Source organism: Perna viridis, chromosome 6, assembly GCF_037379345.1.
Source record: "Perna viridis isolate PV_CMFRI_1.1 ecotype Kerala chromosome 6, ASM3737934v1, whole genome shotgun sequence".
Taxonomy (NCBI): Eukaryota; Metazoa; Mollusca; class Bivalvia; order Mytilida; family Mytilidae; genus Perna; species Perna viridis.
In genome coordinates this window covers 31534935-31551250 of record NC_142450.1, presented here as the reverse complement: position 1 = coordinate 31551250, position 16316 = coordinate 31534935, and the positions used below count along the sequence as shown (strand labels likewise).

The 16316-nt window shown below is 31.6% G+C and overlaps 1 protein-coding gene across 3 annotated transcripts in view; it reads left to right on the top strand.

Annotated features, from left to right (window-relative positions):
* LOC148614558 (E3 ubiquitin-protein ligase rnf213-alpha-like) overlaps window positions 1-16042 on the top strand; it is a 105952-nt gene extending 89910 nt beyond the window's left edge. For all 3 annotated transcript variants that reach the window (XM_088588723.1, XM_088588724.1, XM_088588725.1), the window contains 16 exons: window positions 572-606; window positions 911-1008; window positions 1513-1666; window positions 2454-2637; window positions 4075-4175; window positions 4716-4773; window positions 5352-5536; window positions 5956-6097; window positions 6592-6675; window positions 7194-7386; window positions 7773-7992; window positions 8378-8452; window positions 8982-9179; window positions 9734-9823; window positions 11080-11279; window positions 14602-16042. In XM_088588723.1, coding sequence (XP_088444849.1) covers window positions 572-606; window positions 911-1008; window positions 1513-1666; window positions 2454-2637; window positions 4075-4175; window positions 4716-4773; window positions 5352-5536; window positions 5956-6097; window positions 6592-6675; window positions 7194-7386; window positions 7773-7992; window positions 8378-8452; window positions 8982-9179; window positions 9734-9823; window positions 11080-11279; window positions 14602-14800 — 2216 coding nt within the window. In that variant the 3' untranslated portion in view covers window positions 14801-16042. The remainder of the gene's footprint in view (window positions 1-571; window positions 607-910; window positions 1009-1512; window positions 1667-2453; window positions 2638-4074; window positions 4176-4715; window positions 4774-5351; window positions 5537-5955; window positions 6098-6591; window positions 6676-7193; window positions 7387-7772; window positions 7993-8377; window positions 8453-8981; window positions 9180-9733; window positions 9824-11079; window positions 11280-14601) is intronic.
* Window positions 16043-16316: the final 274 nt, after the last annotated feature.

The window sequence follows — 16316 nt, the reverse complement described above, 5'->3', positions numbered from 1 at the left end:
GATTTTGACAAAACTTTATATGAAGGATGGGCATCATTTATATAAAGCAGGATAATATTGTTGAAGCTTTTAAAAGGAAAATATTCATATGTAAGGGCTTTACATGTTACAGTTTGAGAACTCATGTATAAATCTTGTTATACTTTGTCTTTCTTCATTTTGAGTAGTAGTCTTTATAAAAATCAGGCAGAAGGTGATTCATACATGTCAAAAACCCACCAAATCCAGTTGAATTTCAAATTCAGAAACAGTTACAGACTACATAACCAGTCTTAGTTTGTCATTTGGTTGTTGCACTTTTGAGAAAAAATTATATAGATTGTGTATGAAATAGGCAAGAGTTGTTGTTTTGGTTTGGTTTGATTTAGTGATTTTTGGAGGTAAAAATGTGATTTTCTCAAAAGTACAGAACTAAATACAGAAAGGACTATTGTCATATAAAAATATGACTGAAAAAGCATTGTTTGTTCCGTGGGTTTTTCTATATCTTGAATCATCTCTACTATAGGCAGTATCTGACTGGTACTTAAAGTAAATTTGAGTAAATCATAGATTTTCTTTCTCTTTTTAGGATGCCCAAATGGACACCCTTATGTCATAGGAAATGTAAGTGGTTTTACTATGAAGGTTTTGTCTGCACTCCAAACTGGAAACTATATTCTAATGTCCCTTCACATCAGTTTCTATGTATTTATAAAGGGAAACCAAACTCTTAGCAAACAATTCTTCCAGTGGGAATAGCATTTTGTCAAGAAAGTTAGGTAAAAAGCAATATTTTTGAAGATTTGAAGTTAATAGAAGAAGGACACATTTATCCTCAGTGTTATACTGTTTTAAATTATATGATTTAAATGTAATATAGTTTTATTTAGAAAACCTTATCCTCCTTCACCTTACTTATATATTTCAGTGTGGTAACCCAGCCTATGTAGGTATGTGTAAGGAGTGTGGAAGAGAGATCGGTGGACAGGGGTATAAACTTAGACCAGGGAATGAATTGGATGCTGGGTAGGTCTAATTACTGTTTTTCTCCATATTAGTGTCGAAATTAATCAGAATACTGTTAGTTGGCTTTCAGAGAAGAGGGGCAGAAAATATAGTTCACTTCTTTAAAATAGCTCAAAAACTGTGTTCATTTATATATTAGTTGTCATGTCATATTCTCAACATCATTAAATTTCAAAATGGTAGATATGATGAAACAATTAAAATAATTGTTTTTGTCTGGTTTCATAAATTTTTTTCAAATGAAAATATGCCAATATTTTCTTTTTGCCAAAAAAGCTGGATAAGCTGAAATTTTCACCAGATTCCATAGCTGGAAATTGATACATGTATAAGAAAGTATTAATCCTTTATGTCTTTTTTTTAATTAGTCCAATGAAATTCAAGAATTAAAAATTTCTAGCTACTTTTGAACATCTAAATATTTATTGACGAACAATAATCACTTTCTGATAAGCAAAGAACACAACATATGATTTAAGTGACAATTTTTTACTTTTCTTCCAGAGTTGACAGAACAGAAAGAGGTCACCTGTTGGGAAGAGCAGAGAGAATTGGACCTATTGTTGCCCCTGAGAGAAAGCTAGATCGAGCATCCTTTGCTGTTCTGAGACTGTTGACACATATGTCTATGTACATTGGAGCAAATGCTAACATAGAGGTAAGTATTATATAAAAGAGGGAAAAAGTTTCAGCCTATCTGGCTGTTATATTGTTGTCCACCTCATTCTACATGTGTATGTTACTTGATGGATTTTTATGAAACTTGATGCAATATTAGATTTTTTTTAATAGAGATTTGCTCATTATTTGAAATTTAGGTTTCATTTGGTTTTGAAAAAGGTGAGGCTTTGGTTTTTGTAATTTTTCTATTTGCTGTCCAACATATTGGTGTTTTATGATACATTCTTTTTTACTGGCTGGATGACAAAGAGTTAGAGTACTGTATGTCAACTGTCTGGAATTTCGATTATGTCAACTTTTTTAGGAGACATAGATATTAATGAGGCCAAAATAAGTTTCTGCATACTTAAAAATGCATGCTGCAATAAGAGTTACTAATCATTTTATGATAGTTATATATATATATATATTTTTGTTAGCTTGTAAGTTAGTTGTAAGAGTAAAATAGTAAATTAGTTTAAAGTTCAGTCTACACATAAACAGAGTAGATATATGAGTGAAAATAATCTGAGTATAAAAAGAGCAGGTAAAAAACACATTACCCAGAACTGATATTAATACCAATGTTTTATTTCCTGTTGCTAAACATTCCCACAGGCTAAAGTGGAGTTAAGGCAGGCATTTCACTTGTGTGATAGTCAATTGTACCTCTGGTATAGGAAATTTACCAATGGCTAACAATGGTACATTTCCTCATTTTTGCTAACCCAAGACCTTCCTATAGGACCTACCACTGAAATTTACAAATTATTTCTATATTTTAGGCTATGTGCCAGACAGTTAGACCAAACGTTCAGCCAGCTGAAGTTGCCCAGTACTTGATAGAACACATGGATTTGGATTTAACATCCATACAAAACATTCTGGGCAAAAATAGAGATGATACTCTGTTGTTGATTCACCACCTCCTGACACAGATCATGAGTAGCCATACCATGGCTGTTATTGGTATGTGTTCTTAAAATTGGGGAAAGTGTCTTTACATTTTCATATACATGTACATACAATTTAAATTTTGCCGGAAAAATCATTGAGATAATACACAGGTTGTCATTGATGCTACATCAAGTATCCTGATTACACCGCCCAATGACAAACATTATTAGTGTTCGTTCCATGGCTGTTATTGATATTTGTGTTATATAAGAATTAATATTCATTTTCACTACTGACTATTAATTCAATTTTTGTAGTTAAAACATGTCATAACAAGGTATTATTTCAGTTTGGAATTATTTTGGAACTTAAAAATAATTTGGAAAAAATAACTTTTCCAAGGGAGTTGGTAAATAATGTCTACATGGCTAAGGGTTAAGGTAAGTTGGACAACAGGAGGCAAGGAAAACTTACTAACCACACGTAGTCATGACAACTGGACTCACCCCCTTAGTAAGTGTAAGTTTTATTAATAGATTTTTAATTATTTTTTTAAATCTAAAATAATTCCAAATTCAAATAATATCTTGTTTTTCATGTCAAATAAAACATTTATTCTGATTGAAAATATGCAATTTTTTTTTAATTACCAATTTCTAAAGCAATAACTAATGATTTTACTGATGTAATATGATATTAGACTTTGCCTATAAGGGACAGAACTATTTGTTCTGAAATGTTACATTTGACTTTGTTGATTATGCACATTTATATTGTTATATTATTTGCTAATGTCTCGGCCTGTGGTGCGAGACCTCCTAGAATACACCCTTTGTGTCTGCATTAAGTAGCAATCTTTATAAAAATCAGGTGATTTACTCATGTCATACGCCCACCACAATTACTTTTATTTCCTATTCAAACTTAATTACAGACCACATAATCAGTTTTGGCTTTTCATTTGGGTATTGCACTTTTGACATAAAATTTATATAGATTGTACATGATATTAGCACTTTGCAAGAGTAATTGTTCTTGATTTGCTTTGAGTTGGTTAATATTAGTGTGAGATGACTGTATGATTTTCTCAAAAGTACAGATATGAGTACAGAAAAGATTAATGTTACCTAGAAATATAGCATCTGAAGACCAAAAAAACATTGTTTGTTTAGTGGGTTTTTCTACACCATGAATCACCTGTTCCATAAATAGGTAGTGTCTGCATTTTATATGGACTGGTTCTTCAAACTTCAAACAATCACTTCTCAACTGCATAAGTCATTTCCAAATATGTCACTTCTGACAGAACAATGTTGAGTCAGTCATTTTTCAGAACATCTACATATAAGATCACTGCTGACAATCTGTCCCTGCTAAAACTATACTTTGCTCCAATATTTCTATACCAGAATGGAATGTTTTCGATTTTTCATTAATTCTTAGTTAGTAGAAAAAAGTGTTTTTGCAATAAGGATCATTGGGTTGCTTTGACACCGCTCCTTATTACAGGTGAACAATTTCCTGAAAATATGTGTGGTCTGACAGACAAGAACTCCAGATCAGATTGGGAAGATAGATTTGCCAAGAGATATATTTCACCTGTCCTTCAGGTTAGTAAGTCATCCATCAAAAGAACCTGTACAGTTCATGTAGTAAGTACTTAGGTTTAGTAAGAGTACTTCCTATATATAAAGTGATAGGACAAAGCCACTGGAATAGGTACCATTTTCCAGCTTGCAAATATGTGAATAGAAGGGAGAAAATGAGCATAATTATATGTTACGTCAATAAAGTTTACATTATGAAAGATATAAATAGTCAAAAACATCCTTGTCCTATCATCTGTTGTAATTATTCGCCTGTTAGTAAATAAATGCATGCTAAATATTTTATATGTCTTAGTGTATCATAATCAAGGGAACACTCAATTTGTCTGACAATTATATGAAAAGGTCTACATTTTTTCAAATGCAAAATATATGAATAGGGTGGGGTTACAGAATCCCAGCGGCACCCAAAGAAGTATTGAAGTGCTCCCCACCCCTAGTATATGGTAGAATGATGATTTGTTTCATTTAGATATATGTTCATGTTCTTTTATAGTGATAGATAGGAGTTCAAGATTTAAACATTTTGATTTGTTATTTCAGAATATGGATAAAATAGTTAAACAATGCAATGATCTGATCTTGAAAGACCAAAGACTTGGTAAGTATACATTGACTGTCAGGTGTTTGAAATATATATGCTTAACTTGACACATTTAAGATTGTACTGGTTTAAATGTTTTGTGTGATAGTCAAGGTGATTTTCGCGTCAGTCTGTCTGTTAGTTCATTTGTTCATCACACTTCTGGATAGTAATTACAGAACCACTCAATCATTTTTAAAAACAGTGCTTTAGAGTTCGGGAGTTATGGCCCTTTGTCACTTGGAACTGTGAACGAAAGGGCATCTGTGATCACCAGTTCAGCCTTTTCTAAATATGATTATATTATAGAGAACTGATTCACTTTGATAATGATGCAAATCTGCTATCGTGAGTTTTAATCATTATTTTTACAAACTATTTTTCTTAGCATCCAGAGCATTAGATAAAAAATGAATTTCAAAATTTGCAATATCAAACACAAATTCTCTTCATATGTTTCTTCAAAATACATTGAATTTTGTGTTGATATTGCATCTAAATTCCCGGTTACTTTGACTTTTGATATGGATGAAAAAATTTTTTGCTGTACAACATTAATCACAGATAGTTTATACAATAACTACATGTACTTGTAGGTAATGATCCCTTGCTGCAGATCCTGTATGAGACAGATGGACCACAGGAGAGACAGGGCATAGGTCAATTACAGGATGTACCAGCCATATGGAGGTATAGGGCTATGATAAGTGTCAACCATCTACGACAAAATCTGGATGCTACGAAGAGGAATTTACCGAACCTTAGGCTTTTTCTTAAAGAGGTTTGTTAATATATCTAATTATGGAGTACCCATCATCAAAACATTAACTTATGGGTCCTTCGTTCAATTTACTCTAAACTTTTTGATTGATTGTTTATTTAATGAAATATTTTTTTTTTGCAGATGGTAATTTTCCATCACTTATGTGTATTGAACAGTCAGTTCCATTAAAATTGCAAAGCTTTCATTGTCAACATACCTGGTGTGTTTAGTTTTAAAGACTTTTCCTTTCAGAATCCTTTAGTGGTGAAAAATTGTAGGTTTCCTTGGTTTTAAAGTGTTGAACTTATCCACAAAAATATGTCCAATTTCATTCATCCTACTTGATGGCTTAGAAAATGCATGAACAAATAGTTGAAATTACAAACTGTATTCCAATGAAACAAAAAGAGTTTCTAGTGCATGTAATTTTTCCATAGGAACATCACTTAAGAGCTATCAGATTTGTACCCAGTATAATAAGATTACAGAAGATGCTTATCCAGAAGTATAATAGAAAGCTCGACCGAGCTGAAGCCTCAACTCTTACAATTAGTGATGTAAAAGTTCAAATGAGACAAGGTATGACTGTGTGAAGGCCTTAAGCATGACAGTGGGTATTTTCCCCTGCCATAATGCAACACAGGGATTAAGAAATGATTGGTGCCTGTCCGTCACAAATTATAAATACTTACTGACATTTCTTAACTGATTTGAATTGTGAACAATAATGAATCTCTAGATCTCTTACAAATTTAGACAGGGATATAAAACACTTCTTTTGTTTTTCTTATTTAGTCATTACATGAAATTAAGATAATTAATAAAAATATATCAAACACTTTCATTAAGAGGTACTTTCAACATCTAAAACTTATAAATTAAAAAAAAATACATGTATATTGGGACATGATATTGTTGTATTCTAGAAGTTATTTATGGAGTAGTAAAACATAGATCAGTCAAAATCAAATCAATTCATATTTTTTAATCAAAATCAATAACTCTACTTACCATAAACCATTGATGTACAATAGAAATTATTTTTAACATGTTTTTGTACTGTATTTTTTCAGAGAGGAGATTAAAGGAATTTAATCACTTTTTAGAAGATTATACAGAGGCATGGAACTGTGTCAGAGAATCTCTTGAAACATATGGTAAACATTGCTTTCCTGTTGTTTTGTTATACATATCTTTTGACAGTGGTATTATGGAATTCTGGTGTCTGTTCATCTGTCCACATGTTGAAACATTACACACACAAAAACAGGAATGGGTTGTTATGTGCTGTAGGACAGCTTTCAGTTTTTATTTTTATTTTTTTCATGTAGTTCTTGCTATATTGAAAGAACTGTTGATTCAAAACTGCAATTAACAAATTCCTAGGGATCTAATATTTAGACTGAGTGCTCAATGGAGACTGCCATTAATTTACACAAAAAAAGACATTAATTCTGAGTTAAAATGTTAGAAAGTAATATTCCGGGAAACCATTGCTAGCCCACAGTTCAAAACTTGAAAGTCAAGTGACAAAAACAAAGCAAAGATGGCACGGACAGAAACATGCAAATAACACATAAAAAGTGTTATTAAAAAATTCTCTCAGTGGGTTACCCCTGCAATCTTTAATTTCATGAGATTGGAACCCCTTTACCAGCTATTTCCTCTCTTATAGTGTGTCCAGCTAATGGAAGTATAGTAACAGTAGAAAAGGAGTACTGTAGAATGGAGATCACAGAGAAAACACCAATATCTCATCTGATCCCCACACACAAAGATGCTGGGCTGTCATCTTATGTACTGTTATTCTTCTTACTGAAGAAACAGAATATGTTCCTACAGAGTTACTGTGCTGAAAGCAAGATCAAGTATGCATAGGCTTCATTAGAGCTGATTTATAAATCCTTGTACTTATGCTTTATTGCTTCCTTGCTAAGTCTACCACAAAATCATTATAAGGTTAAGGTGAATGGGACTTACTAAGTTTAACCTGAATATTGTTAAATTAATTAATCTACTTTTTCTTTAATTATAAACTTAGTTCGTCTTAGAAGTTATTTCTTTGATGTTTTATGCAAAATAAAGCTAAAAAAGGTAATGAAGAAAATATTGGTTTATTTCCTTAACGGGCATCTGTTGCTACTGGCAACTTTACTAAGTGTCTCACTTGTTACATAATGAGGTCTTGAATAAGAGCTATAGTATAGCAATAAAATATTCTTTAATTATGACTAATGTTCAGCCATTGTTTTAGGGAAGACAGTCTGCCAAAAGTACATGTGAAGGATATATCATCAGCCCATTTAATCAGCTATCATCCAGACAGAGATTTACTTCCCATGATACTGGCTAACTGTAACTACTCATTTGAAGTGGGACAGGGAACCAAAGTGGAATATAACTTTATAAACCTAGAGAGACAGCTGATGGACAGATTCCTGGTCTCAAAGTCTATTGTTGGCAGTGTTCAGGAGGTAAGTAGGACAGGGAACCAGAGTGGGCTATAACTTAATCAAACTAGAAAGACATCTGATGAACAGTACTCAGGAGGTAGTTTGAAAGTTTGAGAGGCAGCCTTAATGGAATGTAATTTTGACAATTTCCTTGCTCTTTACTGCATCAGGCTCCTGCTATAGTCCAAATATCAATAATTACGAAGGACAATGCAGTGTTATACTGACTGTGACTATTTAATAAACAAAGATAAGGTTAGATTTGAAGGTCTTTACAGAGAATATCACTTGGATCACAACGTATCCTTTTATGCCTATGAGATACTTGACTGTAGTGGATTGGTCATCAATTAGAGAAAACGTACATGTGTATATGAATGAATTGTTTACTCGTTTGTTTTCACAGATTGAGATTATAACATATAGATCTGAGTCCACCAATGCTGTGGTGTTTAGGAGCTTGTATGACAGAATCAAGCAGGTACCTAACATAAGATGTCCATTATACAGTCACTTTTACAAACACTGAAATTTAGTTCTTCTTTCTGAAAACATATTCAAATTGTGTGTACATAGAAACATACATGTTTGAAAGTAAGGTTGATAGATTTTTAATGAAACTTACAGGGAATGATTATTACCTATTATTATTGTGTACCTGCTGACTTTCGATGAAAATTTATTTCAGTGTTTCTATTATCATATCATGTACTTCTCCATTGACTTAGATAGATGGTATGGAGACTCCTTCTACATTGGTGGATTTTTATAAAACAATTATTTCATTGAAAATAGATACACTGAAACTTGTCTTAACCAGATATCTTTTGAAGTATTTTCATAGAAAGTTTTGTACATTTTTCATTCATGTAAACTGATCATGAACACTTGCAGAAACTCAAAGAAAATCTTAAATGCATAGATGGACTATATTTTACAAAAAATATTGAAGGAGATTTTCATGAGATTTTTTTTATATTTCTAAATAACAAAGTTTGTTTAATCTTTAGGAGAGAATAACTTCTGCAGTGCTAAGTCAGATCTGTGGAGAGTTGAGAATTAAATCTTATCCAGACTTGTGTGAGAGTCTTGACAAACTAGATATTGCTATTAGCTTCCTCAAATCCGTTGGAGCTGACCCAGAGAGCTCTCTACATGGATTTATGACAGATACTCTGAAGATGGAAAAACCTTTTCCAAGTCCAAAGGTTGGTACATCATTTATTGAAAAAGTTTCTAGATAATCAGTAGTTTAAAACAAACAATGAGTTTCACTTAGAAAGTCACCATACAGGGAAAATTTCTTACTTGATGTTTTCCACCGTCAGCTTCATGAATCAGGGTTTACAAAGTAAGAATTTAAAGTCTATGTAAAGATACCAGTTCTGATCTGTGACTATTTTTCCATCCATTGTATGCTGTCCAGCAGTATTTTGCTAGTAGTTACCATTTTATTTTTTTCCATTGGGAGGGAATGAACAGCTTTCCTTATGATTATCAGTTTTCTATTGTCTGTCTGTCTGACTGTCTATTCAGCCTTCCGTACATTTGTGCATCACACTTTTAGTGTCCAGATTATATGTAATAAACCACTCTACCAAATTGTTAAAAATTTGACACAATGCATTGAACCATAAAATATAGGTGATCACACAGTTATGACCCTTTTCATTTTGAAAAATTTAAATGCAGGAGTATCTGTGATTGTCAGATTAATTTTGTAAGTAAAAACTATTGTTACTGTTTAAAATTGTCTTTATAGGCTCAGCAGGCAGCCAAGTGTAAACACACAATGTGTTTATGGATCACATTAGCAATGGAGAGGGCAAAGTTCTTAGCTAGATATGATAAAGTGAGTTAATAACTAAGCTGAACATGATTATCTTTTGAAATTCTTCATCCTGGTGATTATAAATGTTTAGCAATCATAAATAAAGGTGAATGTAAGAATGTTACTGAATCTAGTATTGTGAAATTTGCTGAATTTTGTATTATTGGTATTTAAGTAATTCAATTGAAGAAAGGCACTGACTTAATGTATTCTTCTGTGTATACCCCACACCTTTTTTCAACTTTTTCTTTGTTCCAGGAGGGGAATGCATGATACACACCAAAACATTGAATTTCTAAATATTTTTCTGGAGACATAATTTTCGGGGTTCGTAATTTTTGGGAATCAGAACTGAAGTCGTCAAAAAGAGACAACATCGAGCCATTTTGTATTTTTGATAAGAATTTCATTTGAAATAAACAAATAAAGTTTTACTGCTATTTAATAGTTTTATCCATCAATGCTGTTTTCTTGTATTTCATATTTTGTACGAAAATCCGTGATTAGTTTTTAATTTTCTCTCACAACACACTGTCCTAATTATAACTTCTTCACCTGTGCGGTGGAATGTCAAATACACAATATTATCATTTAAGTATCAAATAACAAAAGATTAATTTCAAAAGTGAGAACAATTGTCACTAATCCTTTAATCCACTTGATGAACTTGATGAAATATCAATACACAAGCTTGGTAAATTAAAACATTTTTTTTTATAAACGATCGGAATTGATGCCATTGTTTTAGTGAAATATTTGATTTGCATACAAAAAGGAAGTATAAATACTTTAGCTGACTTGTTGAGTGGATCCAATACATCACTGTATTTTAATCAATAAAACATAAAAAAATACTTTTATTTAAAAAGATTAATGATCAAAAGGATACACATTTCAGGGAATTTACAGAATCCTTTTATCTCATTGTGGTCTTCTGCTGGTGATTTTCCCACACTCCCCAGTGCACGTTATACATGGAAACTTACGTTTTTTTCTCCCTTGCCAAGAAGGGGGTGCGCGGAAAACACAAATGCACATAATACACTGAAGAATATGGTAATTTTGATGTTATAATTTTAATTGATAATTCTATCATTTATATAAAGTACAGCAACTTATACACAAACACCTGTTTACCTATGGAACAGTTCACGTGGGAGTTTCTCCCAATTGACGCTGTTTCATGTGGGAGATATTTGGTGAGAATGTTTGTTTACTGTTTAGTATAGTTGACCCTGAAGTACATATTATTAAAGTGATATTGACAATACTTTCAGAAAGCATTTGAAGGCATTTCTGACAACTTTAAAAAGTCGTTGAATGATGCTCAGACTGGTACACTTGAAGAAATCCTAAACAGGCTACCTATAGAACAATTAGATGCTTTGGTAGACTTGCTGTTTGAATGTATTGTTTTGAAGATTGACATTCCACAAAACATGGACGATGAAGACTATGTAGATATTTCCAAAGTCAGGTATAAATGCTTTTGGTATTTCTTCACAATTCTTGTTGTTTGAACTCTAAGCTTGGGTATTTTGATATACACTGAACATGTTTTTTTTTTCCCAAAAAATTTGATTTTCTATTGCAAATCTGGTAAAATGCAATAAATTTAAGATTAAGGGACAATCAGAACCCAGTACTTAACAGCTGAAAAGCAAAGTAAATAAAATGGTGACGCCAATCTGCAAAAGTCACGTGACACATGACCCCAGAATGGCGATATTTTTCACTGCCAAATTATGCACTGAAAAATCGACTCGTTAGAGCTTCATTGATTACATCGGCAAAATCAACCGATATGCTGAGCATCTTTGTTCATTTTATCATTAAAATATAGCAATAAAAAAGCCAAAATATCTCACAGAAGAGATTCTGTCAGCTTTTTCCAGACCAACCCCTTGTCAAAAATTCCCCGCCTAGCGAAATAAAAATAAAGATATATCAATTTCTAGATTTTGAAACACTTAGATATTTCACACAATGAAGGACCGATATATTTCTGAGCTGCATTGAATGTTTTTACTTGCGAAGTGGTGTTAAATGCAATTCTGTCAGCTTATTTAAAATTTCGTTCTTGACAGGGGAGGCAACTGTTTTCGGAAGTGTCAGTAAAATTCGGAAATAATAATTACTTGTTGCATTTTGACGCCTCACCTCTTTATATTACACAAAAAAATATATACTATGATTTTAAATACATTTTTAAACAGAAACATGTAGGAATACATTTTTTATTTCAAAATTCGCTGCCATGAAATCAATCTGGTACATATGGGACTGTAATGGGTTCTACTTAGGTTTGTTCTCATACAAACTAAAATAATAAAAATATCGTTGCTATTTTCATGGTAGCTTTACCCACTAGCACTGCAAAACTGGATGAAATACTGGTATGGTTGTCAAATTAATTGAGTTTCCACAATTTAGAACACAGAAAAATTTAAATATATTCCATATTAATTTTGTCTGGCAACAAGTTATCAGGAAAAGATCTGTCAGTAGTAAGTATTAAATGTCTATGGCTACATGTACTTGGAGGAAAGAATAGAACACCCTCCCTTGCTTCAGACTATCATCATACCATTCCATGTGTCTAAGATTTTAATCATTGCCATAACATAATAAAAAAAATATTGGAAAATACATGTACTGTGCATATATTTGAAATAATATTGATCTAAGAAGTAAGTATGTCGAATCTATAGTTCTACTGATTTGTTGCTGCAATAATGTTAGGGTTCAGTTTGATAGATTTCATATATTTTCAAATTTTGGTAAGTATGCATTTTGCTGTCTATTAGAATAAAAAAAAATTTAGACATAAAGAATTGATGAACTACCATCTTATAAATAAACTTAAAAAATTATAGTAATTATTACAAGTGTTCATTTTTCTTTCCCAGTGATATTTTTTAGATAATAAAAATCCTTGCTACCTTTAATATATTGAGTGAAAATCTTTGTTCTTTTCATAAATTTTATTTCAATGAAAAATATTACACTATTTCATTATCAAAGCAATAAGATCACTTATTCAAAATAAACTTGCTTTTGTAATAATTTAAATAATTGAAAAAAAAATGTACCAGCATATCACCTTACTTTTTAGAACAGGAATTATAATTTACATAACCCAAAGGTATAACACACTGTATTTTCACTTGTACGCCTAATTTCATTATAAGAGGGTATCATTTGAATATGACACAATTTTGATGTTTAGCAAAACAAATTTCACTTCTTCTTTGCCTTTGAAAATTAATAACCAATTTAATACAATAAACTCACCCAAATATTTGACAAAATACTATGTGTAATATTTTTGAAGAATGGAGGATTTTCATAGTTTTTTAAACTGATAGTAAAATTAAATAAATGTACAAATAAGGACAAAATACAGGAATATGTGTGAAAAAAATATTTGACTATACCTGTGATACTGCTTTTCCAAATATCCAAAGCTGTAATGAGTGAAAAAGGTATTTTCATAGAATTTCATTTCTATATTAAAAAAATCATTGGTGAAAGAGAATTAGAATGACTTTTTTATTGATATATATATAGCTACACTCACAAATTAATTATTCATTATTTGTTCATTAAAATAATATATGCAGGGATTTTTATAGTATATTTCAAACTCCTTGGTGTATGTAAGCAGAAAGAATAAAGACACTAAAATTTTGGACCATTCTGACTTGGTTGGGGCAACCCAATTTGCATTTTGGGAAAATATATGTGTATATGTGGTGTATACTGATGATAAGAATGAGTGTTTACACCATGCCAAACACAATGTTCGCTGTTTCAACGTAGATTGTGTGTTACAAAATCTGAGAGAAGTTTCTTTCATATGCATGGAAAATGGGGGGAGGGCTTGAACCATTTCATGACTAATCCCATCAAAGATAATGCACAAGATATGTTAGGGTGGCATAACTAACCTGAATAAACATGCTCTGGTCTCAATTTTACCATTTATTGTGCGTATCAACAAGAATTTTGGCGAGATAGTGCTTGATTTTGTCACTGACAGTGACAAGCACATGCCATTTCAGTGGTTTCAGAAGTTTGCAAACAAACGATGATCCCAACTTTGAAACAGTTAATCCCCTTAGATGGTCAAAGATCAATCGTCAATCTACAGAGAAAACCCCTTTATCTTTAATTCTGACGTGTTAAATGTGATTCATTGGGTAATAAAGTAAACAAGGGGAATCACATTTTCCGAGTAAGTGATTTTATTTCGATCTCATCGCTCATTGGTCCAATGAATTCACTCCAAAAACATCAACCATTCTTTTCATAAATTTTACTTGAAATAACCGTTTAAGTTATTTAATAATTAATACTTTTTTCTGAGGCATACAAGACTGAAAAATTTCGCACGGTATTTAAAGCGCCCCCCCCAATCAGAGTTATCTTCCCATTGTTCAGTGCAGATTGGATCAAAGAAATTCTGGGTCACGTAGTTACTTTGCTGTTTGGCTGTAACAGCCCTCCTAATGTAACTGACAAAACTGAAAATGACATCATTACTGGAGCAAAATTATCTTGGAAGTAGTGAATATATCTGGGTGCTAAATTCCGTGAATGTTAGGCTTTGTACAAGTACTAGCACAAATTTTCTTTAGGATTTTGTTTTCAACAATAATTGTCTAAAGTGAATTTAGTTAAAATATACATGGATATGGTGCATGGCATATCTTTTAAGAATTAGGTTTAAAAGGAAGAATTTGGTAAATGAACTGTTTCTACTTTACTGTTAACCTTTTCTTGATCTTGTTTTTAAGCCTGAGAGATGCTTTAATTGGTTACATAGATGCTTGTCCTTATGAGGAAGATTTAATCATTGACAATACACTGATGGCATCCATTGGACAGATTCCATCTGATAAAGAAGATCCACAACACATACTGACTGGCCAGTCTGTTGATGTTTGGTGCCTCATCAACAGGATATTAACCAGAAAACAACGACAGAGGCATTAGATAAATGAAACTATATTATGTCTTTGGTTAACATTTTCAGTTAATGATAACACTAACGATACCGATAAAGATGATAATACACTATAATAAAGTATATAATGGGCATATATATATATATATATATATATTGTGTGTGTGCGTGTGTGCAATGTCTGATCATGTTTTAATACATGTGTGACTTTTTGAAGTTAAAGATTTTGCTTGAAAGACCTAAAAGATCATGAGTGAAAATTGTTTTTATGGCTTATTTGTGTACATTGAATAATACCACTATATCACATTTATTAGAGTCACTTCTACTATGCAGTCAAGTCATATATAGTTTTACTAATTTATTGGTGTGTCTTAGTTTTTCTTTATTAAGTCTTTCTTTTATTTAAGAACAAACATTGATATTCAGCCAATTTTTGATTAGTACTAATACCCACATTGATTAGTACTAATGCCCTCAATGATTTTGTTTTTTGGCCAAAATACAACCCATAAAATAAATAGATTTCATTAAGATAACACCTTCCCAGGTTTTTCAAAACAATTTCAAAGCTATAAAGCTGATTTCTAGCGTGTGTTTATATAACCTGTCAGGTTACAGATCAAATTTATGTTTCTTGTCACTAACTTATGTTAAGTGACTGGCCTTGACCTAGAAACTTTTATTAAAACAGAACTTTGTTTTCTTCCAATCAATTGTTGTTTAATTGTATGTACACAATGTCAGAAAACAATGCTATGTCAAACACTAATCAGAGAGTTATCTCTCTTAGTTTTAACCTCTATAAGCAATCCTACTGTTAAGGACTGAACGTTTGCATTGGGGGACATTTATTTCACTCTACCACATCTACATGTATTTTAAATATTCACACATTACTATTTTAAACATTGTCTTTTATATTACATGTATAAGGTTTGTTCAATGTGAAAGGATGTAATTTGCAGGTTTTGATAGACTTACAATTTAAGTTTTGTTGGATGATGAAATGTTCATGCTTCACTGCTGTAATTATTATTTTGTATTCTTTTTTGCCATCTTGGGACCAGATTATATACTATATTTCAAAGGAGTGTTATTTTGTTTTCCATTTAGTCACTTTTTGTTTGTCTGTTATCTTTGACACTACCTGTTGAAGTATTTATCATAACATATTAGTGCTAATTTTTCACTATGTCCCAAAAACAAATTATGATAAAATTTGTTGACTTTCTGTTGAGTTTTGTACCAAATAAAAGCATTTACTTGTAGTTAAGTCTTTTGACTTAAGAATTATAAAAGCACTTATCATAGCACATTTTCCTTGGACTAGCACTTCATGACCAAAATGTGTGTTTGCTGATCAACGCTTTTACACACCGATGAAGGATCAAAAAAAGAAACATTTAATTCTTATAATTACATTTCATATGTTTCTATTGTTTTATTTCAATAGTCAATATTGTTGGCTTATGTAATTATAGCTCGAAAATGCGTTTTTACTCATTTATTGTCTGTCGAAGGTAGTTCCTATTGAAAACTTTC